Source organism: Bos indicus x Bos taurus, chromosome 10 (assembly GCF_003369695.1).
Source record: "Bos indicus x Bos taurus breed Angus x Brahman F1 hybrid chromosome 10, Bos_hybrid_MaternalHap_v2.0, whole genome shotgun sequence".
NCBI lineage: Eukaryota > Metazoa > Chordata > Mammalia > Artiodactyla > Bovidae > Bos > Bos indicus x Bos taurus.
In genome coordinates this window covers 5,204,357-5,231,002 of record NC_040085.1, presented here as the reverse complement: position 1 = coordinate 5,231,002, position 26,646 = coordinate 5,204,357, and the positions used below count along the sequence as shown (strand labels likewise).

The 26,646-nt window shown below is 38.2% G+C and overlaps 1 protein-coding gene across 1 annotated transcript; it reads left to right on the top strand.

Moving 5' to 3' along the window:
- Positions 1–1,143: 1,143 nt before the first annotated feature.
- Positions 1,144–25,532, top strand: PSMC6 (proteasome 26S subunit, ATPase 6). Its single transcript, XM_027552969.1, has 14 exons — positions 1,144–1,274; positions 2,249–2,328; positions 2,420–2,459; positions 2,708–2,760; positions 5,656–5,723; positions 5,968–6,082; positions 10,189–10,276; positions 11,557–11,618; positions 11,701–11,824; positions 12,178–12,239; positions 13,661–13,781; positions 13,925–14,005; positions 21,049–21,120; positions 24,692–25,532. Exons 1-14 carry the CDS (start codon positions 1,148–1,150, stop codon positions 24,808–24,810), a joined length of 1,212 nt encoding a protein of 403 aa, XP_027408770.1. The 5' UTR covers positions 1,144–1,147; the 3' UTR covers positions 24,811–25,532.
- The last annotated feature ends 1,114 nt before the right edge of the window (positions 25,533–26,646 follow it).

Here is a 26,646-nt window from a genome sequence, read left to right as displayed (position 1 = left end):
AACCCATCCCTTCCGGTCTCATTGGCCTTCTCTCTGTTCCAAGAAATGAGCCAAGCCCCTTTCACCTCCAAAATCACTGCAGATGGTGACTGCAGCCATGAAATTAAAAGACGCTTACTCCTTGGAAGGAAAGTTATGACCAACCTAGATAGCATATTGAAAAGCAGAGACATTACTTTGCCAACAAAGGTCCGTCTAGTCAAGGCTATGGTTTTTCCAGTGGTCATGTGTGGATGTGAGAGTTGGACTGTGAAGAAGGCTGAGCGCCGAAGAATTGATGCTTTTGAACTGTGGTGTTGGAGAAGACTCTTGAGAGTTCCTTGGACTGCAAGGAGATCCAACCAGTCCATTCTAAAGGAGATCAGCCTGGGTGTTCTTTGGAAGGAATGATGCTAAAGCTGAAACTCCAGTACTTTGGCCACCTCATGCGAAGAGTTGACTCATTGGAAAAGACTCTGATGCTGGGAGGGATTGGGGGCAGGAGGAAAAGGGGACGACAGAGGGTGAGATGGCTCTGTCATCGGTGGATGGCATCACCGACTCGATGGACATGAGTTTGAGTGAACTCAGGGAGATGGTGATGGACAGGGAGGCCTGGCGTGCTGTGATTCATGGGGTTGCAAAGAGTCAGACACGACTGAGCGACTGAACTAAACTGAACAGCATTTATTACACTTTGAAATCTTTTTTTTTTTAATCTTCCTACCAGATCAAATCCTTAGTACTTCATTCACTGAATGAAGAAATAAATCAATAGCTTACTCCTTCTGTACCTGGAGATCCTAGATAGTATTGTGTTATACCAACAGGTATACATCGAAAAGCCATAAGCGCTACTTAGAGAAATATGTATATTCTCTATTTTACTCTCATATTAATTTATTACATTTCTTTAGTGGTTCCAGGACAGGATAACTTAAAAACACCAAGGCTTCTCAGGGGACAGCGCCCTGCTCTACCCAGGCCGACCAGCAGGGGACGGTGTAGGTGGAGGTCTCCTTCCGCGGGCTCCGGCGCCCTAGACGCAGAAGTTGGAGAAGTGCAGTGAAGAGGCGGAGCCAACCGGAAGGGGCGGGGTCACCTGCGAACCTGCCCTTCCAGGGAGGCTCTTCTCCCTCGCCCCGCCCCTTCCCCCGCCCGGGCGGCCATGGCCATTCCCGGCATCCCCTATGAGCGACGGCTTCTCATCATGGCGGACCCTAGAGATAAGGCGCTTCAGGACTACCGCAAGAAACTGCTGGAGCACAAAGAGATTGACGGCCGTCTCAAGGAGTGTGAGTGCACCTTTCTTTCCACGTAATCTCGTACCTGGACCCGCTTCTGTCTCTGCCGAAGCGGAGGCCTTTTGCCGAGTTCGGCAACCGAGTCCCGGGGATGAGAAGGCCTCAGTCCAGGGACAAGGCGCTTTGTCATTCCGCCCAGTACTTGGGAAGCCGAGCCTTTTCGGGCGTGGAAATGATCTAGTCTGGTCCAGGTGACATACAGAACATCCCCAGTTCTGAGATAAAAGTGGAAAATGACCCGACAAAGAGTGGGGAAGAAGTTGGTCAGAGATGTTTCCCAGGTTGAAGTGCAAGGAGTGCAGTATTGGTGGAGCCCCGGAACCCGGAGCGCGGAAAAGACTTGAGTCAAAGAAGCTCAAGCAAGAGATGAGATTCTAGGGGGATTGGCTTGTTAGTGGAGTAGAAAACCGAACATGGGGTTTAAGGGATAAGGCGTATCAGTCAGAGTAGCCCTTTTCATCTTTACTCGTGTTTTGAATTGTACTGCATTAATTACACACGTTTCCCTTACCTCCTGAACTAAATAAAAGAGTTGCATTTTTTTCTTAATGCACCGTCACCGACGTAATAAATGAAAACCTTAACCATACTTCTGTGGAGCTTTATTTAGGTTAAAAAGCCAGAGGGTAACAGTGCATGTAAATAGATGAAGTGAGGAGGGTCTAACTCTTATTCGGATTTGTAATCTCAGATTCGGAAATGTCAGAAGGTCAATATCTGTTAAGAATGTTACCTAAAATGTGCTCAAAGAAGTAAGTATTGCCGATCAAGAAAATAAAAATACGTGCTTTCTCTGTAATATTTCGTTTTGAAACATGTCATCTACAAACAGCATTGTTACTTTTGTGTGGTTTGATTCAGTGGATATAAAATATATGTAAAGTGAAACAGACAAAAATTAAGATTTGGTGGCTTAAACTCGCGAAGATTACTTAATTCAAAATGTTCAAATTATATTATTTCAGTAAGGGAACAATTAAAAGAACTTACCAAGCAGTATGAAAAGTCTGAAAATGATCTGAAGGCTCTACAAAGTGTTGGGCAGGTAGGTAATGGAGTTCGGGATGTAGAGGGTGATGGTGATTTATTTTTTTAAGCTCTTGGCAAAAAATAATGCTCTCTTTTTTCTTTATTAGATTGTGGGTGAAGTACTTAAGCAGTTAACTGAAGAAAAATGTAAGTGTATTAGATTGTTAGTAAAGAGAAAAAGAGCAGGGTTACCTCCTTTCTGTCACCAGCTTTGAATGCTTATTGCTTAAATGATTATAATGAAGGTGGATGATATTCTTGCATAGACTGAGTTTTCTTTCAACTCTTGTCTTTTGGAGAACAGAAATAAAACTCAACGTGCCATCAATGTGGATATATTTAGTTTTTACTTTCTATGTTTCAATTTGTTTTTTCATTTCTTTTTTCCCCTTTAGTCATTGTTAAAGCTACAAATGGACCGAGATATGTTGTGGGTTGTCGTCGACAGGTAACATTTTATATTTGTATAGTGCTTCATAATTGACAAATGTGCTTTGAGATAAGTTATTTAATTTTCCAGGTAGGCAAGTTAGAAATTATGCCCATAACTCCCGAAGGTGGCTTGTTCAGATATAGCTAATTATTAGCAAAGCCTAAACTCAAACCATGGGAGAAGGCAATGGCACCCCACTCCAGTACCCTTGCCTGGAAAATCCCATGGATGGGGGAGCCTGGTAGGCTGGGGTCCATGGGATCGCTAAGAGTCAGACATGACTGAGCAACTTCACTTTCACTTTTCACTTTCACGCATTGGAGAAGGAAATGGCAACCCACTCCAGTATTCTTGCCTGGAGAATCCCAGGGACGGGGGAGCCTGGTGGGCTGCTGTCTTGGGGTCGCACAGTCAGAGATGACTGAGCAACTTCACTTTCACTTTCATGCACTGGAGAAGGAAATGGCAGCCCATTCCATTGTTCTTGCCTGGAGGATTCCAGGGACGGGAGAGCCTGGTGGGCTGCCGTCTTGGGGTCGCACAGAGTCGGACACGACTGAAGCAACTTAGCAGCAGCAGCAAACTCAAACCATGGATTTGACTCCTGATGAAAGCTCAGCCGTGTCCGACTGTTTGCAACCCCATGGACTATACTGGCTATGGAATTCTCCAGGCCAGAATACTGGAGTAGGTAGCCTTTCCTTTCTCCAGGGGATCTTCCCAACCCAGGGATTGAACCCAGGTGTTCCGCATTGCAGGCGGATTCTTACCAGCTGAACTGTCCTGGTAGTCTACTTTTCTGCTTGATTGCATTAGCTCAGTCAACTCTACACACAGAGAAATCAAAGAATCTTAGAACTGAAAAATAATTCAGATTATTTTATTTTAATGTCTCTTTTTGAAGAAGACTTAAAAGTATTAAACCTTATAAATTGCATTTTAAACATTCAGAAATATTACTTACCAACTTTACTATAGGTTGAATTGATTTTGTGTGAATTGGTTTAGATTAGAATAAGCAAATGGCAACCCACTCCAGTGTTCTTGCCTGGAGAATCCCAGGGACCGCGGAGCCTGGTGGGCTGCCATCTATGGGGTCACACAGAGTCGGACACGACTGAAGTGACTTAGCAGCAGCAGAATAAGCAAATTGAGATAACTCCAAGTTTTATTTTGCAGTCAAAAACTGACAAATAGATTTGAATTATTTAGTAACCACTGAAGCCAATTTATGTACTACTCTATTCTTTAGGAAATGCCTTTAGCAGATTTTTAAAAACTCATTGGAAGAGCTTTCTCTGAGTATTTGTTATATCAGGTTCAGGTTTTAAAACATTGACCCGACATGGCTATAGAATGGAATTTTACCCAGGGACAAGGTTCAGTCTTAAGATTTTGCTTACATATAAGTGGGATGATATTTTCTAAATCAAAATTTTAGATGCCTAATCCTATAAAGAATATTTATGTCCCTTTCAGGACCCTTTGGATGCCAGAAGTTGGCATTTACAGATATTTCATGATTATATGAGGGCAATAGAGCATTTGAATGCTGAAAAATATTAGAAAGGCCAGAGTATATATTGCCTATAGATATAAATGAAATAACTTCTTATTGATCTCTGTTTAAGCTCTTGTTTCAAGTACAGTAGTCCCTCATCCGTGGGGGATATGTTCCAAGACTCCCAGTGGATGCCTGAAACCTAGGCATGTAACCAAACCTATATGTGCTGTATTTTTTCCTATACATACATACTTATTATGATAAAGTTTCCATTTATAAATAAGGGAGGGGGAACTACTGAATCTGGGAAATACTTTTAGTTTAATCCATTATATTAAACCTAGTATTTAGCTTGCTCCCACTTCAAGTTGCTCTATCTTATCCAACTCTTCGCAACTCTGTGGACTGTTGCCCTCCTCTGCCCGTGAAATTTTCTAGGCAAGAAAACTGAAGTGAGGTGCCATTTCCTCCTCCAGGGGATCTTCTGACCCAGGGATTGAATCCATGTCTCCTGCATTTCTCTCCTGCACTGGCAGGCAGATTCTTTACTATTGAGCCACCAGGGAAGCCTCCCACTTCATTTTAACTGGCACTAAATCCTAAACCAAGCACTCTCTGCAAAATTCTGTGAAAAGTGTTCAGTAATTTGTGTGATTCTGAAATTGTATTAACAAGCAGTTTTCTAAACTATTGAAAAGTAACTCTTTTTGACAAACAGCCTGAGCATGATTGAATCTCTTTGGATAGATTCTATCCAGTTCTACCCAAATAAGTTACACTGCCTAAATATGCCAATAAATTATTTAGTATGATTCAACTTAACATAAAATATATTTACCGTGGTGTCTGACATGTAGCAAAGGCATAAATGAAGGTTGCTGGGATTTTTTTTATTCTTTAGAATTTTACTAAATCTCTAGAGGGAAACAGTTCATTTCTCCCTTATCTACTGTGATCATAGAGTATATTCTTCTCAAAACCATAGTTTTTAAAATAAATTTAATGGACGTACTTGTAAGATGCTTTCCTTTCTTTCTTCACAAATGTTCACTAAGGAATCTGTATATATACTTTGCTACCAGTTTCCAAAGTCAAAAGTCAGTGCCTAAATCAAAATGATGAGCAAAACTATTAAATAGTGAGCCTTTGAAAGTAAAATATTGCAGTCAGTTCCTGCTTCAAAAACAAAGTCGTTGCCTCCTCAAATTTTGTGTATTAGGGGTTTCACAGTGAGACTGCACAAAAGGGCACTTTTTTAAGAGGCAGAACTCCATGTTGTTTATAATCTAATATTAGTGTTCTCTCTGAAGGGTAAAAATGATTATTTGGCTTCTAACTATGCTCTTGTTAGACTGTTATACCCCCTTTCAAGTGTTTATGTGACACTTTCTGTTTTATAAAATTAGCTTGACAAAAGTAAGCTGAAGCCAGGAACAAGAGTTGCTTTGGATATGACTACACTAACTATCATGAGGTAGGTATCTTATACTATTTAGTTAACCTTTTATTGTCATGGAGGGAAGATTTTATCCAAAATAGATGCTTCCTGAGATCACTGAATATTTTGCCACTTTTCTGCTTTTATTAATTTCAGATTAGTTTAAACATGATTTTATAAGATCTCCTACACGTTCTTGTATAAGCAAATCATTTATACTCTTTGTAGGCTGAGACAAAATACATCTTTTAAAAGAAAAGTACACACTTTATCATTACAGATATTTGCCAAGAGAAGTGGATCCATTGGTTTACAACATGTCTCATGAGGACCCTGGGAATGTTTCTTATTCTGAGATTGGAGGGCTATCAGAACAGATTCGGGAATTAAGAGAGGTTGGTAGTGTATGCTTTGTTCTCTGAACTTACCAAGGAATAGTACTGGTTTTAAAATGCCTGAAGGCCAGAGCCTGTGGTGTCTGGGTCTCTGGAGCCTGAGCGGCAGTCGGGAGGCTGAGAGGCAGATGGCAGCGCTACCAGCTCCTCTCCCTGCCCTACCTCTGTCCTAGTGGCCACGCCCTACCTGTGTGGTGGTAGGTGGGCTGTCTGTTAAGACGCATCATGTACATTTGTATCAAAAATAAATAAGTGACCATGAAAAAGAAATACCTGAAGGAAGGGAGAGGATGTAAAATTACTTTGTCCAAATAATATTTACTGAATATTATATAAATAGTATTTTTGCTGAGAGAAAAATAGCTCTGAAGCTCTAGCTATAAAAATTACAGGTTTTTGTAATTTGGAGATAATTTGATGTTAGAAAAATCTTACCCTTTTTTTTTTTATGACAAGGGGAAAAAAACTAAGAATAATTGACATATGCTGAATATATTGAATAATGGATATAATCCAATGCTCATGCCATCTGTTAGTTTGATTATCTTGTAATTTACTTGGGTTGGAGCACATTTGGATGGTGTGTGTAATGTAGTTTTTTCCCATAACCTCGTTATACTGTTATCCTTATAATAGAGTAAGTTATCTGTGTCTTACATATTTTATTTTGTTAAAACTGTTTACTGTCATTTAAGAAAAAGACTGGCTTTGGATGGCTTAAATGGTGTGCTGTTGTCCATGGGGTCGTAAAGAATGGGGCACAGCTTAGCGACTGGATAACAGAAACAATTAAGTTCTTAGGTGAAGAATCAAATCAGGATTGCCTTGCTTCACAGCACAGATAGCTTCTTAACACTTCTCTTTTAAGCAGATTAAATTGTCGTATTGATTTCATCCTAATTTAGGATGGAGATACTCAGGAATGAATTTGGTTAGTCAGAAAAGCTTACATTATCTGATTTCAGCACTTTAAATTTCCTCGAACTCTTATTAAAGGTACAGATTCATAAGCTCTCTGCATGGTTTTGATGTAACGGATTAGGGGTAGAATCCACAGGAATTAGCATTGAAACAAGCATTCTGGGGGCCTTGCGTTACTGTCCAGTGGTTAAGACTCTGTACTCCCAGTGCTGGGACCCTGGGTTCCGGTCCTGGTTGGGAAACTGAAATCCTATGTGCCTCATGGTGTGGCCTAAAACGCAAAAATAAGCAAGCATTCCAGATGATTATGAAACCAAGCTTTTTTATTTTTTTTTTTAACCATACTTGAGGAAGCACTGGCTTAAGCATAAATAAAAGCCTGTTATTTTCACTTAGTAGTTAATGAAAGGGCAGAGAGAGAACTGGTGCTTCATGAAACACTGAAATCTTTTACAGTGGTTTGCTGCATCAGCCATAGGAGCAGAATCTCTCTCTGTGTCTTCTCCTCTCTCTCACACACACACATACACACACACCACAGACATGCAATCCGTTTTCCATCTGCAGACAGTTGAGAATATTAATTACACACACACACACCATGGACATCTGTAGACAGTTGAGAATATTAATTAAACACACACACACACAGTCCATGAACATGCAGTCCCCCTTTCCATCTGCAGACAGTTGAGAATATTAATTGCCCACAATTTTGGTATGTCTTAATCATACCTTGGAGAAGGCAATGGCACCCCACTCCAGTACTCTTGCCTGAAAAATCCCATGGACGGAGGAGCCTGGTAGGCTCACTTTCATGCATTGGAGGAGGAAATGGCAACCCACTCCAGAATTCTTGCCTGGAGAATCCCAGGGACGGGGGAGCCTGGTGGGCTGCCGTCTATGGGGTCACACAGAGTCGGACACGACTGAAGTGACTTAGCAGCAGTAGCAGCAGCAATCATACCTTAAGTGCAAAACTACTCAAAAAAGTTTCTCTCTCAAGTTACTGGTAAACAGTGGCAGACTTCATTTTCGGGGGCTCCAAAATCACTGCAAATGGTGACCACAGCCATGAAATTAGAAGACACTTGCTCCTTGGGAAAAAAGTTATGACCGACCTAGACAGCCTATTAAAAAACAGAGACATTGCTTTGCCAACAAAGGTCCATCTAGTCAAGGCTCTGGTTTTTCCAGTAGTCATGTATGGATGTGAGAGTTGGACTGTGAAGAAGGCTGAGAGCTGAAGAATTGATGCTTTTGAACTGTGGTGTTGGAGAAGACTCAAGAGTCCCTTGGACTGTAAGGAGATCCAACCAGTCCATCCTAAAGGAAATGAGTCCTGAATGTTCATTGGAAGGACTGATGTTGAAGCTGAAACTCTCAATACTTTGGCCACCTGATGTGAAGAGCTAACTCATTGGAAAAGACCCTGATGCTGGGAAAGATTAAAGGCGGGAGGAGAAGGGGATGACAGAGCATGAGATGGTCGAATGGCATCACCAACTCATTGGGCATGAGTTTGAGTAAACTCCAGGAGTTGGTGATGGACAGGGAGGCCTGGCATGCTGCAGTCCATAGGGTTGCAAAGAGTCGGACACAACTGAGCGACTGAACTGAACTAGTTACTCGGACTGAAGAGTTTAAATTGGACAGTCAAATCCTCACCTTTTTGGTCCCTCACTTTGCTTTCTTTGAATCAGTCTTAGGGCATTGAGCTGACTGTGGCTCAATAGCAAGGAGAGATAAGGGAAAGCCTTCCTCAGTGATCAATGCGAAGAAATAGAGGAAAACAACAGAATGGGAAAGACTAGAGATCTCTTCAAGAAAAATAGAGATACCAAGGAACATTTCATGCAAAGATGAGCACAGTAAAGGACAGAAATGGTATGGACCTAACAGAAGCAAAAGATACTAAGAAGAGGTGGCAAGAATACAAGAAAGAACTATACAAAAAAGACCTTCATGACCCAGATAACCACGATGGTGTGATCACTCACTTAGAGCCAGACATCCTAGAATGCAAAGTCAAGTGGGCCTTAGGAAGCACCACTACGAACAAAGCTAGTGGAGGTGATGGAATTCCAGTTGAGCTATTTCAAATCCTAAAAGATGATGCCGTGAAAGTGCTGCACTCAATATGCCAGCAAATTTGGAAAACTCAGCAGTGGCCACAGGACTGGAAAAGGTCAGTTTTCATTCCAATCCCAAAGAAAGGCAATGCCAAAGAATGTTCAAACTACTGCACAATTGCATTCATCTCACACACTAGTAAAATAATGCTCAAAATTTCCCAAGCCAGGCTTCAACAGTACGTGACCCAAGAACTTCCAGATGTTCAAGCTGGATTTAGAAAAGGCAGCAATGGATATGAGTTTAAGAAAGCTCCAGGAGTTGTTGATGGACAGGGAAGCCTGGCATGCAGCAGTCCATGGGGTCGCAAAAAGTCGGACACAACTGAGCAACTGAACTGAATTAGAACATTAAGAGCAGAACTTACGGTTTTATTAAGACTATGACAAATGGCAACCTAAGAAAATTTAAATAACATTTCTTTCAGTGGCAATTTTATCATTATTTTTGTTGTATTCAAATGCAAAATAGTGTGGATCTTTTTGGGATTTTTTTGCTTAACTGATTTCTTGTATAATTTTTTTGTTGATGCAGAGGTTATATTCAGTGAAATTATAAATGTACAAGTTTTTAAATGTACAGCTCAAGTATGTTTTGACAGGTTATATGCCTGTGCAACCATCACTTCTGTTAAGGGTGTGGTTATTTTAACAAGTGTGTTAAATAAGTAGTATAAATTACCACATGCTTTTTTTACAAAATGAGTATTTTTATGTATTTATTTGACTGTCCTCATCTTAATTGTAGCATGCAAGATCTAATTCCCCAGCCCAGCCTTCTGCATTGGGAGTGTGGAGTCTTAGGCACTGGACCACCAGGGAAGTTCTGCCACATGCTTTTTAATTAATTTTTAAAATATTTTAAGCTCTTTAGATTTAAGAGATATCATCTGCCTGATAAAAGACCTCTAATATAAATGGTTTTGTATAGCACCGAATTCTAGATCTTTTATGAATTATGCATGTACGTAATAGCTCATATTGTACTTAAAATATTTGAAAGTATGTTAAAATGTTAACTAACTGTTTAAGAACCTGTAACTTCTTTTCCAGGTAATAGAATTACCTCTTACAAACCCAGAATTATTCCAGCGTGTAGGAATAATACCTCCAAAAGGCTGTTTGTTATATGGACCACCAGGTTGGTATTAAGCTTCATCTGTCTCAGTATGAATCAATGAATAAAACAATAAGATGGAAATATTTAATGTTGCCATTTCAGCCTTCATTCTGTTCAGAGTAAGGAAGCAACTGGAGATGTGTGTCTATAATTTTATTAGGCTTGCTTAGTCTTACGTTTCATAAGTATATATCTTAACATGTTGTGTGATTCTAGCCAGTTTTCCCATGTGGTTCACAGACCCATGGGTATCCCAGAGATACTTTCAGGGCATCTGCAAGGTCAGAACTTACTCTTGTAATACTAAGATGTCAACACAGTGAAAAAGGCAGCTAACATCTGTGTTGATGGTACAAGGCTGCTCATGATGTAGCATGAATCAGTTAAGTCAGTGGCACAAAATGTTACAATAGTCATTGTCTTTGTGGCCATTCAACATGTGCAGTATGGAAAGAGGCCAGTTTCACTTTAAAATGTCCTTGATTAACTGGTAAAAATATGAACTTTTGATCCTTGAATAATGTCTTGTATTTTGTGAGGAAATGGAAAATAAAGTACTTCTGTTGCGTTCTTAATAGGGTAGATATCTCCAGGAAAACCATTTGTGCTGTTATACAGTTGCCTGCTGAATTCGCTGCTTTTCACAGAGTGCCATTTTACTTGAAAGAAAAATTTACAATTAATTATCAGACTGGTTATTGGTAACCTTGCAAATATTTTTTAAAAAATGAAGTTAGCCAATCATGTTAAACAACTGACCCCATCTGTAACCATTGATAAAATTGGAACTTTTCACACGAAAATTTTTGAAAACTTTATATCTGGTACTATGAGCTTGACAACTTTTCCAGTGTGTTAATACAGGACAGGATGAGATTGGTGATGGTATTAGCAAATGTGATTTTTTAAATATTGTATAATGGAAAATGCCAGTATTTGGAAGATTTTAATAACCCACTGAATCAGTAGTTTCCAAATAGCCAATACTTACTATTACAATATCATACCAAAGTAAAGATCCACTCAGTGTGCAGTATAGACTAATGGATTTTAATATGCAAGTTTCCATCATAGTTTGTTAGTACGTAGGGTTTGGTATATTTCTAGTTATGTATTTGGTTGGCTTAAAATAAAATTAGAAAGGATATTTTGAATAAAATGGAAATTCTGTTCAGGACTTAGCCTCCTTTTGCAAAATTTACTATTCAAAGGATTACATTCTTAAAAGCTTTTGAAAATTTATCTTATTTTCCCTCAAATTTATATTACTTTTCAAAAATTACTTCTTTTTTTATTCCCAGGTACAGGAAAAACACTCTTGGCACGAGCTGTGGCTAGCCAGCTGGATTGCAATTTCTTAAAGGTAAAGGGAAGATTCTTTGTGTAGTTGTTGAAATTAAATTTGAATTGTCTTATGTTTACCTTAATGTTTTTCCTTTAATCAGGTTGTATCTAGTTCTATAGTAGACAAGTACATTGGTGAAAGTGCTCGTTTGATCAGAGAAATGTTTAATTATGCCAGGGACCATCAGCCATGCATCATTTTTATGGATGAAATAGATGCTATTGGTAAGAATAACAGTTTTTAAAATTTATTTTAAACTTTACTTGAAAGTGTTAGGAAAACTTTTTTTAATCTAAAAGAAAATTTTCCATCTCTTTTCACCTCTAATTGCAACTTCTGTGAAGTAGCAAGATGAATGTTACTGTTTTTTGATTCTTAAAGTTTAACCAATCTTAATAAATAAACTTTAACATTGAGAAAATGAGAAACATACCAAAATCAATTCTATCAGTATAATTTTTGTTAATTAATTTTCATCTTAATACTTTAAACCCTAGAACTATCATTTTCATATTGTTTTCTTAAATGATGCTTAAAGAGGAAGAGTAACACATAAGTTTCCATATCATTATTTCAGGTGGTCGCCGGTTTTCTGAGGGTACTTCAGCTGATAGAGAGATTCAGAGAACTTTAATGGAGGTAATATTTGGTAAAAGTGGTTTAGAAGAAAATCAGTATTTATAAAATGAATAAGTATACATTGGATATTTGAAAGTCAAAATATGTACAATGGTTTAAATGAAGAATGCACTTACATATGAACTTAGAAAATATTGCCAGGAATGAGCACTTTTCTCTGGCACAGTCTCTAGTAAGAAAATGAGTCCTAGAAAACAATAGGGATATCCACAGATTTTCATTTGATTTATTGCTGGCTGTACTGTTCTGTTTTTTGAGCAGACTGGCCATTTAATATTTAAATTGTATATTGTATTTATGTTGTGAATGTGATCTTGTATTAGTTTTATAAAGATATTTTACAAGTGGCAAATATATTAAAACTGATAACAGTAAATGAGTTGTGATTATGTCTTAGGCTATTCTGAAAATTACTAATACTTTCCTCTATTGTTGACAACGAAAGAAAGCTAAAATTGTTTTGATTATTGAAGATGGATGCTGGGATATTGAAATGTTTATTAAAGCTTTTTCCCACTCTTAAGTTCTGTGAAAGTGATGGCAAGATTTTAAACACATTTTCCAACTTGTGTAAATAGATAGGTAGCATAGGTAATACATTGTCAGTTTGTGTCTTAGTGGGGATATTGGAAAACTGTTTTTTATAAATGTTTCTGGTCTGCTCAGAATATACACAGTAGTTCAAAATTAGTTGTAGAGTCTTTTAGAAGCCTTAAATTGAATTATTTTTAAAGCAACACATGCTAGTTTTATTCATGTAGCTGATATGTTATTAGCTAACATTTTGGGAATGTTAGACATGTTGACATGAAGAAATAGACATATTGTTAGATTAGCTTTGTTTTAAAGATGTTATTGAATGCAGTTTTTTCCAGCATTTACTCAAGAAGACTTTAGAAATCGAAGGAAATATATTAGGTGTCTCAGTATTTCTATGTATAATAGAATTATTTGAAAAGATATTTAATGGATTTATTATCAGATTTGTAGAAAATCATTGTGTCCAGTTATACTAATGTAAATTTTATATCTGGCATACCATAAGCACTTGAAACGTTAGTTACTATTTTTACTTTAAAATTAATTCTATCAAAAAATTCGAACATTGGAAATCAGAGCCACATAGTTTAGTTTCATAATTTTTGATTAGATGGATGCCTTCAGATTTATTAGACCTAGTCTGAAAGCTGTAGAAAGGTATATAGTTAAATAATCTATCTTGGAACTTGTAGCATGAAAGATATATCCCTTTATGTAAGAAAAAAATATTCCATCAAATGATCATTCTGTACCTCATATATCTATCTGTAAGCAATACATTTCATGGCTTTAGGCATATAAAAGTTCTGTCTTGAGTTTTTTAATGGTTGGGATATTTTATAAAATGTATCTTTGATTTATATTCACAAATACATTCTTAGCTACTGAATCAAATGGATGGATTTGATACTCTGCATAGAGTTAAAATGATCATGGCTACTAACAGACCAGATACACTGGATCCTGCTTTGCTTCGTCCAGGCAGATTAGATAGAAAAATACGTGAGTTAAATTTCTTTGCCTGTTGTCCATTTCTCTTCGTCTATGTCTATTCTCTATCCCAAACCTCCTCCTCACCCCCTACTCTATTTAACAAAGAAAAAACCTGACTGTAATATAATTTTTTATAATTTTCTGATTTTCAGATATTGATTTACCAAACGAACAAGCAAGGTTAGATATATTGAAAATCCATGCAGGTCCCATTACAAAGCATGGTGAAATAGGTAAGGAAATAACTTATTTTTTATATATTCACATTTCGTAACCGTGAAGCAAAATACTACTGGATATTACCGATAGTCTACCAAATTGAGTTTTAGATTCAGGAAACACGGTGGTCTTGAATTCAGCTAATAGTTATTGAGCATCTGCTCTATGCTGAGTTGTTCTAAGTGCCTAGGATATAGCAATGAACAAAACAGACACGTTCCTGCCATCATATGACTTGTCAGGAGAGACAGGTGAAGTGAGTAAAATATTCAGTTGACTCTTGAGCAACGTGGGATTGAACTGTGTGGATCGGCTTATATGGGGATCTTTTTCTCTAGCAAATGCTGTAGTACTACCTGACTGGCTTTGGTTGAATAAACAGATGCAGAATCAGGGATATGGAAGGCTGACTATAAGTCATGCACAGATTTTCGATTATGCAGAGAGCTAATGCGTATACCCTTTGTGTTCTTCAGAGTCAGCAGTCTAGTATGTTCAGTTCAGTTCAGTTGATCAGTCATGTCTGACTCCTTGCGAGCCCATGGACTGTAGCACACCAGGCTTCCCTGTCTATCACCAACTCCTGGAGCTTACTCAAACTCATGTCCATCAAGTCAGTGAAGCCATCTAAGCATCTCATCCTCTGTCATCCCCTTCTCCTCCCGCCTTCAATTTTTCCCAGCATCAGGGTCTTTTCCAATGAGTCAGTTCTTCGCATAAGGAGGCCAAAGTATTGGAGTGTCAGCTTTAGCTTCAGTCCTTCAAATGAATATTCAGGACTGATTTCCTTTAGGATAGACTGGTTGGATCTCCGTGCAGTCCAAGGGACTCTCGAGTCTTCTCCAACACCACAGTTGAAAAGCATCAATTCTTCGGCACTCAGCTTTCTTTATAGTCCAACTCTCACATCCATACATGACTACTGGAAAAATCATAGCCTTGACTAGACGGACCTTTGTTGGTAAAGTAATGTCTCTGCTTTTTAACAGGCTGTTTAGGCTGGTCATAGCTTTTCTTCCAAGGAGCAAGTGTCTTAATTTCATGGCTGCAGTCACCATCTGCAGTGATTTTGGAGCCCAAAAAAATAAAGTCTGTCACTGTTTCCACTGTTCGCACATCCATTTGCCATGAAGTGATGGGATTGGATGCCATAATTTTACTTTTCTGATTGTTGAGTTTTAAGCCAACGTTTTCACTCTGCTCTTTCACTTTCATCAAGAGGCTCTTTAGTTTTTCTTTGCTTTCTGCCATAAGGGTGGTGCCATCTGCATATCTGAGGTTATTGATATTTCTCCCAGCAGTCTTGATTCCAGCTTGTGCTTCATCCAGCCCAGCATTTCACATGATGCACTCTGCATATAAGTTAAATAAGCACAGTGACAATATACAGCCTTGACGTCCTTTCCTGATTTGGAAGCAGTCTGTTGTTCCATGTCCAGTTCTAACTGTTGCTTCTTGACCTGCATACAGATTTCTCAGGAGGCAGGTCAAGTGGTCTGGTATTCCCATCTCTTTCAGAATTTTCTACATTTTGTTGTGATCCACAGAGTCAAAGGCTTTGGCATAGCCAATAAAGCAGAAGTAGATGTCTTTCTGGAACTCTGTTGCTTTCTCGATGATCCAGCGGATGTTAGCAATTTGATCTCTGGTTCTTCTACCTTTTCTAAATCCAGCTTGAACATCTGGAAGTTCTTGGGTCACGTACTGTTGAAGCCTGGCTTGGGAAATTTTGAGCATTATTTTACTAGTGTGTGAGATGAATGCAATTGTGCAGTAGTTTGAACATTCTTTGGCATTGCCTTTCTTTGGGACTGGAATGAAAACTGATCTTTTCCAGTCCTGTGGTCACTGCTGAGTTTTCCAAATTTGCTGGCATATTGAGTGCAGCACTTTCACAGCATCATCTTTTAGGATTTGAAATAGCTCAACTGGAATTCCATCACCTCCACTAGCTTTGTTCATAGTGATGCTTTCTAAGGCCCACTTGACTTTGCATTCTAGGATGTCTGGCTCTAAGTGAGTGATCACACCATCATGGTTATCTGGGTCATGAAGGTCTTTTTTGTATAGTTCTTCTGTGTATTCTTGCCTCCTCCTCTTAGTATCTTTTGCTTCTGTTAGTTCCATACCATTTCTGTCCTTTATTGTGCTCATCTTTGCATGAAAATGTTCTCTTGGTATCTAATTTTCTTGAAGAGATCTCTAGTATTTCTGATTGTATTGTTTTCCTCTATTTCTTTGCATTGATCACTGAAGAAGCCTTTCTTATCTCTCCTTGCTTTTCTTTGGAACTCTGGATTCAAATGGGTGTATCTTTCCTTTTCTCCTTTGCCTTTAGCTTTTCTTCTTTTCTCAGCTATTTGTAAGGCCTCCTGAGACAACCATTTTGCCTTTTTGCATTTCTTTTTCTTGGGGATGGTCCTGATCTCTGCCTCCTGTACAATGTCACGAACCTCCGTCCATAGTTCTTCAGGTACTCTATCAGATATAATCCCTTAAATCTATTTGTCACTTCCACTGTATATTTGTAAGGGATTTGATTTAGATCATACCTGAATGGCCTGGTGTTTTTCTCTACTTTCTTCAATTTAAGTCTGAATTTGGCAATAAGCAGTTCATGACCTGGGCCACAGTCAGCTCCTGGTCTTGTTTTTGCCGACTGTATAGAGCTTCTCCATCTTTTGCTGCAAAGAATATAATCAATCTGATTTTGGTATTGACCATCTGGTGATGTCCATGTGTAAAGTCTTCTCTTGTGTTTTTGAAAGAGGGTGTTTTCTAAGACCAGTGTTTTCTCTTGGCAAAACTCTGTTAGCCTTTGACCTGCTTCATTTTGTACTCCAAAGCCAAATTAGCCTATTATTCCAGGTATCTCTTGACTTCCTACTTTTGCTTTTCAGTCCCCTAAAATGAAAAGGACATCTTTTTTGATGTTAGTTCTAGAAGGTCTTATAGGTCTTCATAGAACCGGTCAACTTCAGCTTCTTCAGCAGCATTGGTCGGGGCAGAGACTTGAATTACTGTGATAAAAGAGATCATTCTGTCGTCTTTGAGATTGCACCCAAGTACTGCATTTTGCACTTTTTGGTTGACCATGAGGGCTACTCCATTTCTTCTAAGGGATTCCTGCCCACAGCAGTAGATATAATGGTCATCTGAGTTAAATTCACCCATTCCAGTCCATTTTAGATCACTGATTCCTAAAATGTTGATATTCACTTTTGCCATCTCCTGTTTGACCACTTCCAATTTGCCTTGATTCGTAGACCTAACATTCCAGGTTCCTATGCAGTATTGCTCTTTACACTTTCAGACTTGACTTCCATCATCAATCACATCCACAACTGGGTGTGTTGTTTTTGTTTTGGCTCCGTCTCTTCATTCTTTCTGGAGTTATTTCTCCACTGATCTCCAGTAGCATATTGGGTACCTACCGACCTGGGGAGTTCATCTTTCAGTGTCCTATCCTTTTGCCTTTTCATACTGTTCATGGGGTTCCCTTCTCCAGTGGACCATGTTTTGTCAGAACTCTCCACCATGACCCGTCCATCTTAGGTGGCCGGTACACTCATGTGTCATAGTTCTTTGATTTAGACAAGGCTGTGGTCCAGATCAGTTTGATTAGTTTTCTGTGATTGTGGTTTTCATTCTGTTGTGCTCTGCTGGATAAGGACAAAGGCTTATGGAAACTTCCTGATGGCAGAGACTGACTGATGGGGAAACTGGTTCTTGTTCTGATGGGTGGAACAAGCCCTGGGACAATGCTCAGTAAATCTTTAATCCAATTTTCTGTTGATGGGCTGTGTTCCCTCCCTGCTGGCTGGCCACACTATGGTGGAGGTAATAAAGGTGGTGGTGACCTCCTTCAAAAGGTCCTGTGCACGCTCTGCTGCACTCAGTGTCCCCGACCCCACAGCAGCCACCGCTGACCCATGCCTCTGCCAGAGACTCCTGGACACTCGTGGGCAAGTCTGGGGCAGTTTCTTGTTGGGTCACTGCTCCTTTGTCCTGGGTCCTGGTGCGCACAAGGTTTTGTTTGTGCCCTCCAAGAGTCTGTTTCCCCAGTTGTGTGTAAGTTCTGGCGGCTTTATAGTGGGGTTAATGGTGACCTCCTCCAAGAAGGCTTATGTCATACCCAGATCTGCTGCACTCAGAGCCCCTGTCTCTGTGGCAGGCCACTGCTGACCTGTACCTCCACAGGAGACGCACAGACACTGTTCTGGCTCAATCTCTGTGGGGTCTCTGGGTCCTGGTGCACACAAGGTATGTTTGAGCCCTCCAAGCGTCTCTGGTTGTATGCGATTTGATTCTAAACGCAGTTTTGCCCCTCCTACCGTCTTGCTGGGGCTTCTCCTTTGCCCTTGGACGTGGGGTGTCTTTTTGGTGGAAACCAGCATTCTCCTGTCAACAGTTGTTCAGCAGTGAGTTGTAATTTGGAGTTCTTGCAGAAGATGAGCGTACGTCCTTCTACTCTGCCATCTTGACTTGCCTAATAAATAGTTACTGGATGATGATAAGTAGTATGGAGAAAAATAAAGCAAGAAAAGGGGAATAGGTAATGTCAGGAGCAGGTATGAACATGTATACAGTTTTGAATGGAGGTAGGGAGGGGGAAGCATAGGGAAGGCCTTACCAAAGTGATTTTTAAGTAGTGACCTAGAAGAATATTTGGGGAAAGATCATGCAGAAGGATCATCAAGTAAGAAGACCTTGAAGTAGATGCATTCCTGGGCCAGCATTGAGATCAGAGTGTCTGTGGCAGAGTCAGTGGGACAGTAGCAAGTGAAGTGGGCTTCCCTGGTGGCTCAGCAGTAAGAATCTGCCTACTATGCAGGAGAGGTGGGTTTGATCCCTGGGTTGCGGAGATTCCCCTGGAGAAGGGCATGGCAACGCACTCCAGTGTTCTTGCCTGGGAAATCCCATGGACAGAGGAGCCTGGGGGGCTACAGTCCTTAGGGTTGCAAAGAGTTAGACACAACTGAAGTGACTTTGCAGCAGCAGCAAGTGAAATAAATCATAGAAGTAATGGGAATCAGGTTGTGTAAAGCCTTACTGAGGCCACTGAGTAGGAACTCTGGCTTTTGTTTTTAGTGGTATGGATACCATTGGAGGATTGTGAGCAGAGGAATAAAATGACCTTTTTATTATTTAACCTTCTGTTGCAGAAAATTAGAAATACATAAAAGTAGAGATGAGTATAATCTTATCAAGTATTAAATCCCCAGCTTCAGTAATTAACTCTTGGCCAATCTTGTTTCATCTGTAATCTCTTCTACCTCTTAATTTCCCTTTGGCTTTTTAAATTCCAGGCATTATAGTATTTGTAAATTTTTCAAATTTCACTTACCTTAATTAAGATCATTCTGGCTACAACTAGAGGGACAAGGATATAAACAAGAGGATCAATAACGTTATTTCAGTAATGCAGGCAAAAGATGATGGTGGCTTGGTTTAAGGAGGCAGCAGCAGCTTTTGTACTAATGTGATTCTGGACATATTTTTAAGATAGAGGTCATAGGACTTGCTAATGAATCAGATGTAGAGTGTGAGCTAAAGAGAAGAACCAGGAATGACATAGGTTTTTGATTCATGCAACTGGACAAATGGAATTGCCATCAATTAAATTTGAGGTAAGACGGGAAAGATTAAGTTTTAGAGGGAGAATGAAGAATTTTATTCTGGCAGTATTTAATCTGAGATGCCAGTTAGATAGCCAAATAAAGATGTTGATTAGTAATTCTTGGAGCATCAGTAGTTCATTGGAGAGGTCTGTGCTGGAGCCAGAAATATGGGTAATGTCAGCATAAAAATGGTTCTAAGGAAGTGACCATGGATAGAGAAGTGTTTTAAAAACTGAGCTAATTGCAGCATTAAGAAGTTGAGAGGAAAAACCATCAAAGGAGACTGAGAAAGGATAGTCACAGAGGTAGGAATTAACCAGGAGCTGGTGGTATCCTGGAAGATAAATGAAGAAATTATTTTAAGGAGGGACTAATTTCCTGTCAAATGCTGACAGTGGGCCTGATAAGAAGAGTTCTGAGATTGATTTACTAGGTGAGGATCATTGGTGATCTCAAGAAAAGAAATTGGAGTGAGAGCCTTATGCAGATGGATGTCAGAGAGATGAGGACATGAGGCATTGAGTTTAGACACTTCTTTTAGGACTTCTTTAGCAAAGGGGAGAAGACACGGAGGTGCAGCAGAAATGGAGAATAGGAACTGGGGGAGTTTTCTTTAAGATGGAGGAATTTACAACACTTTTTTTTTTTTTTTTTTTGCTGATGATAATGATCTAGGAGAGAGAGATAAGTGAAGACTAATTGATGAATTGTCTATGTGATTTCAAATAGAGATTCACATATTCTAGATTGCCTGACAAGGATGTCTTATCACAGATTTTCACATTGTAGTAGCCTTTGTTGCCTCTTTTCTTCCTATCCTTCATCAAGTCTATAATTGCTTACCCTAATCAGCAGCTCTTCAAGTCTCATATGGACAGAAAGGTCATGTAGCTATTACTGATATCATAGATCTCACCACTTGTAGCTTTCACAGAAACCAGAAAATGTAGCCAATAGTCATGCTAGCATTTAAAATTGTGTGTGGTAAAATGATGTCTGATGACTTATTTTTGGTGTAGTTTGTATTTATTTTAATGATTCAATTCCATTGTGGTTACAGTTGGTTTTGAATGTTCTGAATTTGTTCAAATTAGATACTTGGTTACAGTTTTAGAGTCATAACTTGACAGATACGTGAAGTTCACATGTGTTTAATTGTGTCTCTGTGTACAAACAGGTTAAGATGCTTTCAGATCTTGATTGTTTCTTGGTTTTAGAGTTTTAGAAGTACGTTTATTTCTGCTTGGTGCTGGTTTACTTAACAGAAGTATTGCTTTTAGTTGTTGATATTGTGGAATATTGACACAGATGTTGCCTAGCTGACTTATTTCAAAGCAAGCTCTTAAGTTAAATTTTCTATATGGTCATAAATCAAGTAAAGGTCTACTGTAACTATTTTTTTTTTACAACTAATTTCCAGTATTTTTCTTAAACAGATTATGAAGCAATTGTGAAGCTTTCAGATGGCTTTAATGGAGCAGACCTAAGAAATGTTTGTACTGAAGCAGGTAAGGCTTTAAAGTACAGTTTTTACTCTTGATTTTGATTTGTTTAATTTACTAAAAATGTGCTTGTGTTTGTCCAGATGCAGAGCCTGGACTTTGCAAGGTTTTGAGTGCTTGTTATTTTCTGGGAATTGATTCCAAGAAGTAGGAGAGAACAGGGCAAGTGAGATGCGAAGAGGGAAGGCTGTTACAAGGGTACATCGCTAAAGTAACTGTTGTAGGCAGGAGGTGTTTGATTCTGATGAAGCTTCAGAGAAACATACAGAATTCTTTCCAGGATTGTCTGGCTGAAATATGGGAGACCAGAGCATTTATTTACCAGCTCTTATCCTCTATTCCTCCATGGGATGAGATCCCCTTGGGAAGGTTAACTTCTTGGCACTTACAGATGCCTCTGGGTAGGGTATGGAAAAACATGCATGTGATAGCATGCTGTCCCCCTGGAGTAAGTCTGAGACCGTTCAGAACTGCCACGCCTGCAGAAACTCAGCCGGGCCAGCACTGGGGGTCACTCCATCCACTGCAAAATGGTTGACAGGCCTTCTGACACTGGTCAGCCAGTAGTTCAGTTTCAAAGCTGGATTTATGAGTTTTGTGTTCATGCAGTTTGTGGAAATGTAGTAGTTTTTTAGTATGATTTTCTCTGTGAATTGTGTGATTTTTATTTCTGGTACCAAGTGGCTTTAAAACCCTATAGAGTCACTTAGATTTGTCCTCCACACAAAATTTTTAATTAAAATTAATATCTACAGTATATTTTAGACTTTCATAGGTTGCATATGAACAGTTTTTAAGTATTACAATATGTGATTTCCTCTTGTTTTCATTTTACCTTTAGCCTTATTTTTACGTTTCTTGTAAATTCACCAGTGTTTAAAGAGGCTGCTCAGACATGCTTCTCCATAGGAGTATCTTCGGGTATACTGTGAATCAGTATCTAGATCAAAATCTGCAGGTCCAGAAACTCTGAGTAGAAGTCACAGTTAATCATGCTCACAAAGACTTACTAATAAGCCAAAATATTGAGGTAAACTCAGTAACCTACACTAAAAGCAAACCAAAAGTGAAGTCGCTCAGTCATGTCAGACTCTTTGGAACCCCATGGACTCTAGCCTACCAGGCTCCTCTGTCTATGGAATTTTCCAGGCCAGAGTACTAGAGTGGGTTGCCATTTCCTTCTCCAGGGTATCTTCCCAACATAGGGATCGAACCTGAGTCTCCCACATTGCAGGCAGATACTTTACCAACTGAGCCACCAGGGAAGCCCACAACTTAAATTATGATTCATTCTCCTTTCAGAATCTACATTGGACCAAATTATTGGAAGATTATTTTGGTGAAACTGAAATCCAAACAAAAGCAGTATCATAATCTTAAAAGCTGATACCATTAAGTTATATTCTTTCCCCCACATTTTTTAAAGTTTATTTTTAGCTATTTCCCAATAAAGAACTGTAACTTGTGTGTGGATTAAAATTTAAGCTTTTTATGCTTCTCATATGGAGACAAACTGAATTTCTTTGGTTTTCTTTTTATTCAGCTTCAAATTTTTTTTGTTAACATATCTTTCTGTGAGTTAAAATATATTTAATTCAATTATAGTTGTCTTTTTCCATTCAGATCCTGAGATTATCTTTCTTTTTGAGAATGTATCTCAGATTCACTCATTCACTAAAAATTATTTGGAAACAGTAATATGCACAGGGTTTGGAAAAATAGCTTGCCTAATTAAATTACAGCCTTCTAAACAGGTTTTAAAACTTCACTATTAAAAAAACTAGTCATTTCCATTCACCTAATTTCTGAGGATAGCACAGAATAACTATTGCCAAGATTTCTTATATAGAAATCTTAAAAGGGAAGACAGGAAGCAACCCTTGAAATTTTCTATTGCAATCCAGTCATTTAATGTTAGTGAAAATTCAGTATAAGCAGATTCTCAGTGAAAATAGTAGTAGGATTCATTTATTTAGTAGATTATTTTACCAGTTTTAACTTATTATGAAATTAGGTTTGTCTAAAAATCTGGGACCTACATCTATGACACAATTAACGTTTTTTAAAAACACATACAAATCTTTACCTCCTTGTCAAGTAGTATTTGACAAGTAACGTGTCAAAATTTGAAAGCAAAAATTGAATTGTGGTATTTGAATTGTGAAAGTCATATTATCAATTTGTACATGAAAAAGGTAAATTCTCTTATATGAATATGCCATTGGCTTTTGTTAAAGCCCACTATTGACTTTAATTCTTATTCTCTAAGTTTTTGATTATTAACAAGGAAAAGATATCAAACTTACTGGAGTTGTTTTGTGTTTTCCCAAACCATAGATGGGAGAAGGCAATGGCAACCCACTCCAGTACTCTTGCCTGGAAAATCCCATGGACAGAGGAGCCTGGTAGGCTGCAGTCCACGGGGTCACAAAGAGTCGGACACGACTGAGCTACTTCCCTTTTACTTTTCACTTTCATGCATTGGAGAAGGAAATGGCAACCCACTCCAGTGTTCTTGCCTAGAGAATCCCAGGGATAGAGGAGCCTGGTGGGCTGCCGTCTTTGGGGTCGCACAGTCGGACACGACTGACTCGACTTAGTAGCAGCAGCAAACCATACATGTGCTTCCTCCTTCCAGGGGATTGCTGCATGTAGAGTTAGGAAAGAGCTGCCTAAAATGTGTATGTATGTATTGTTGATAGTTGGGTTTTGTTCACTGGCTGACTGGTGACTCAGACGGTAAAGCATCTGTCTGCAATGCAGGAGACCTGGGTTCTATCCCTGGGTTGGGAAGATCCCCTGAAGAAGGAAATGGCACCCCACTCCAGTACTCTTGCCTGGAGAATCCCATGGACGGAGGAGCCTGGTAGGCTACAGTCCATGGGGTTGCAAAGAGTCGGACACGACTGAGTGACTTCTCTTTTACTTTCACTTTTGTTTTTTCAAGATGCCATTGGATACAGGGACTATGTGAGCTGGAGTTAAGTATCCAGATAATTTTCTCATTGTTTCCTAATTTTTGGTTTGGAAAATAATGCTCACTATAGCTATGGAAATTAGTTGAACAATGATAGTGGTTTTTAACAAATTGGAACTGCTTGCTGAGAAGTAGTACCTCTGGGTTCCTTCACATTTATTCCATAGAATAATATTACATTATTTACTTTTCTTTTAAAGGTTTTTAAATTGAGATATAGGTTTAATTGATACATAAACTAAATTGACATTTAGTCTCATGTGTACAACATAATGATTATTTGTATATATTATGAATGACCACCACAGAAAGTCTAGTTAACATTCTGTCATCACACATATAAAAATATTTTTCTTATGATCTACTGTTAGCAACTTTCAAATATAAAATGCAGTGTTAATAAGTATAGTTACCATGCTGTACATCTCCAGGACTTACTTTTTTAAGTGGAAGTTTGTACCTTTTGACCACCTTCACCCATTTCACTTACCCTTCTTCGTTATTTTATAATAAATAATCACATATTAAATATAGCTTCATTATTTTATAATAAATAATCACATATTAAATATAGCAGTCATGTTGTTTTATTCTCCACAGGTATGTTTGCAATTCGTGCCGATCATGATTTTGTAGTACAGGAAGACTTCATGAAAGCAGTCAGGAAAGTGGCTGATTCTAAGAAGCTAGAGTCTAAATTGGACTACAAACCTGTTTAATTTACTGTAAGGTTTTTGATGGCTGCATGACATCTACTGGCTTAATTTTAAAAAAGTTAAGGAAAATAATGTATTGGCAATGATCTCATTAATAGCATATGAATAAAAATGTGTATGAATAACATTGTAAAAATTAGTAATTCAGTAATTCTGCTTTTAAGAAGTACAGAGGAAATTTGTATGTTTGTTAATGTTGCATTTATTGCAGCAGAAGTCAGAAGAGTATGTTGAAGCTTTTTGTATTTGCTGTGTGAGTATTTTGTAAAACCTTGAAAATGGTTTGACATAGTAGTACCAGGGAGCATTTCTTATGACTTATTTTATATCACTTGTTTTCCTCATCCTAAAAAGTTTAATAAAATCTGTTTAATTTAGTTCTACAAATATTCTTGTCTTTTATAAGACTACATTTACAATGGTCTATTAGGTTCTTTAGTAAGTATAATAAACTAATAACCAAGATGAAGTTGTATTTAGATTGTAGATTTTTGAACTTTAAAACAGTACCTACACTCAGTGTTCAAGACCATTTTATTACATGTAACATAGGTGTGTATGTGTGTGTGAGAGAGAGAGAGTCTATATCTGTATATCCCTCCTTCCAGAAAGTATTTATTTCTTTGCCTACTATGATTAGGCTGTATGATAGTTGATTGATATAGTACATGCACATCCATACCTTTTTTTTAAGATTATGATTAAAAGTAATGTTTGCTATTAAATGTGACTTGGTTTTCTTGATTTTTGTAAGATGATAATTTCCTTTTGAGGAGGTTTGTACACTCTTCTCAGAAAAATTTACACATAGGTACACACAATTTTGCATATATTAAAACTTACAAGATGTATTATTTCCCAAGCTCACCCATGGACTCCATAGGTATCTATGGATACCAGGCTCAGAGTGTCTGATGTAGGGGATGTTGATGTCAGAAGTGTTCAAAACAAAAGTTCTGTTACCTATACACAATTCTTTCTCATATTATGTGGCAATTAAAGCTTTAACAAATTACAATAGGAAATCATCATTGGGCATCAATTAAGATTATGTTATTAAAGGTGCAGTTAAAAAAAAGAAACTGTCTTCAGTTTAGTAAACACTGAAGAAGTGAGTATGACTCAGGTAAGTATAAAATCATTCTTCTAATAAAAAACTTGCTAGCAGAGTAATATGTACCTTTTTATAACTAAAAGAGAACTGTTTATAGATAGTGATAAAGAAAATGGAGCCCTCAAACTAGCCATTTAATATTCAAAATTAAACAGTTCTATTTCTCTATATATTTAGCGTGTTTCATAAATATGACTATAAAAAGTAATAGGATGTCAGGTTTCGGTCAAATATCAATGTGCTCTTTTTATTCTTTCCATTGTAATTCGCAGTTCAGTTATTGAATGATTTTCTCACTTTTTTACTTTAGTGGGGGGGGTGGAGTTTTTAAAAGAGTAAGTTTGGTGTACAAATCTTGAATGTTTTAAGTGTGGGTTCTTCCACTAATTTTCTTAATTTTCATCTGTTTAAAAAACAAAAAAGATACCATTATCTCCCTAGGCCCAGAGAAAGTGTTATATACCTGAACTTTATAAACAATATAGTATTAACTGATTCAAACTCCTTTTAAAAAGATATCGAAAGCCATGTAGTTTATAGTTTACTAAAACGTTGAAGTCTAATCTTAAAATTAAAGAGACCTTCTGTATTATGTACAAATTAGTGCGCTATCAATTTTTCTTTAAGATTTTTTCTTGATATTTTCCAATTGTCGTATTCCCAAGTATTGTTAAAAGTACACCGTTTCGATTTGCTTAAAAGTGATAGTGTTTCATTCTCTGTGT

Coding starts and splice junctions, on each gene's coding strand:
- PSMC6 (XM_027552969.1), top strand. CDS start 1,148: ATGGCCATTCCCGGCATCCCCTATGAGCGACGGCTTCTCATCATGGCG. Junction 2,460..2,707: donor GCAGTTAACTGAAGAAAAAT/GTAAGTGTATTA, acceptor TTTCCCCTTTAG/TCATTGTTAAAGCTACAAAT. Junction 13,782..13,924: donor CAGATTAGATAGAAAAATAC/GTGAGTTAAATT, acceptor TCTGATTTTCAG/ATATTGATTTACCAAACGAA.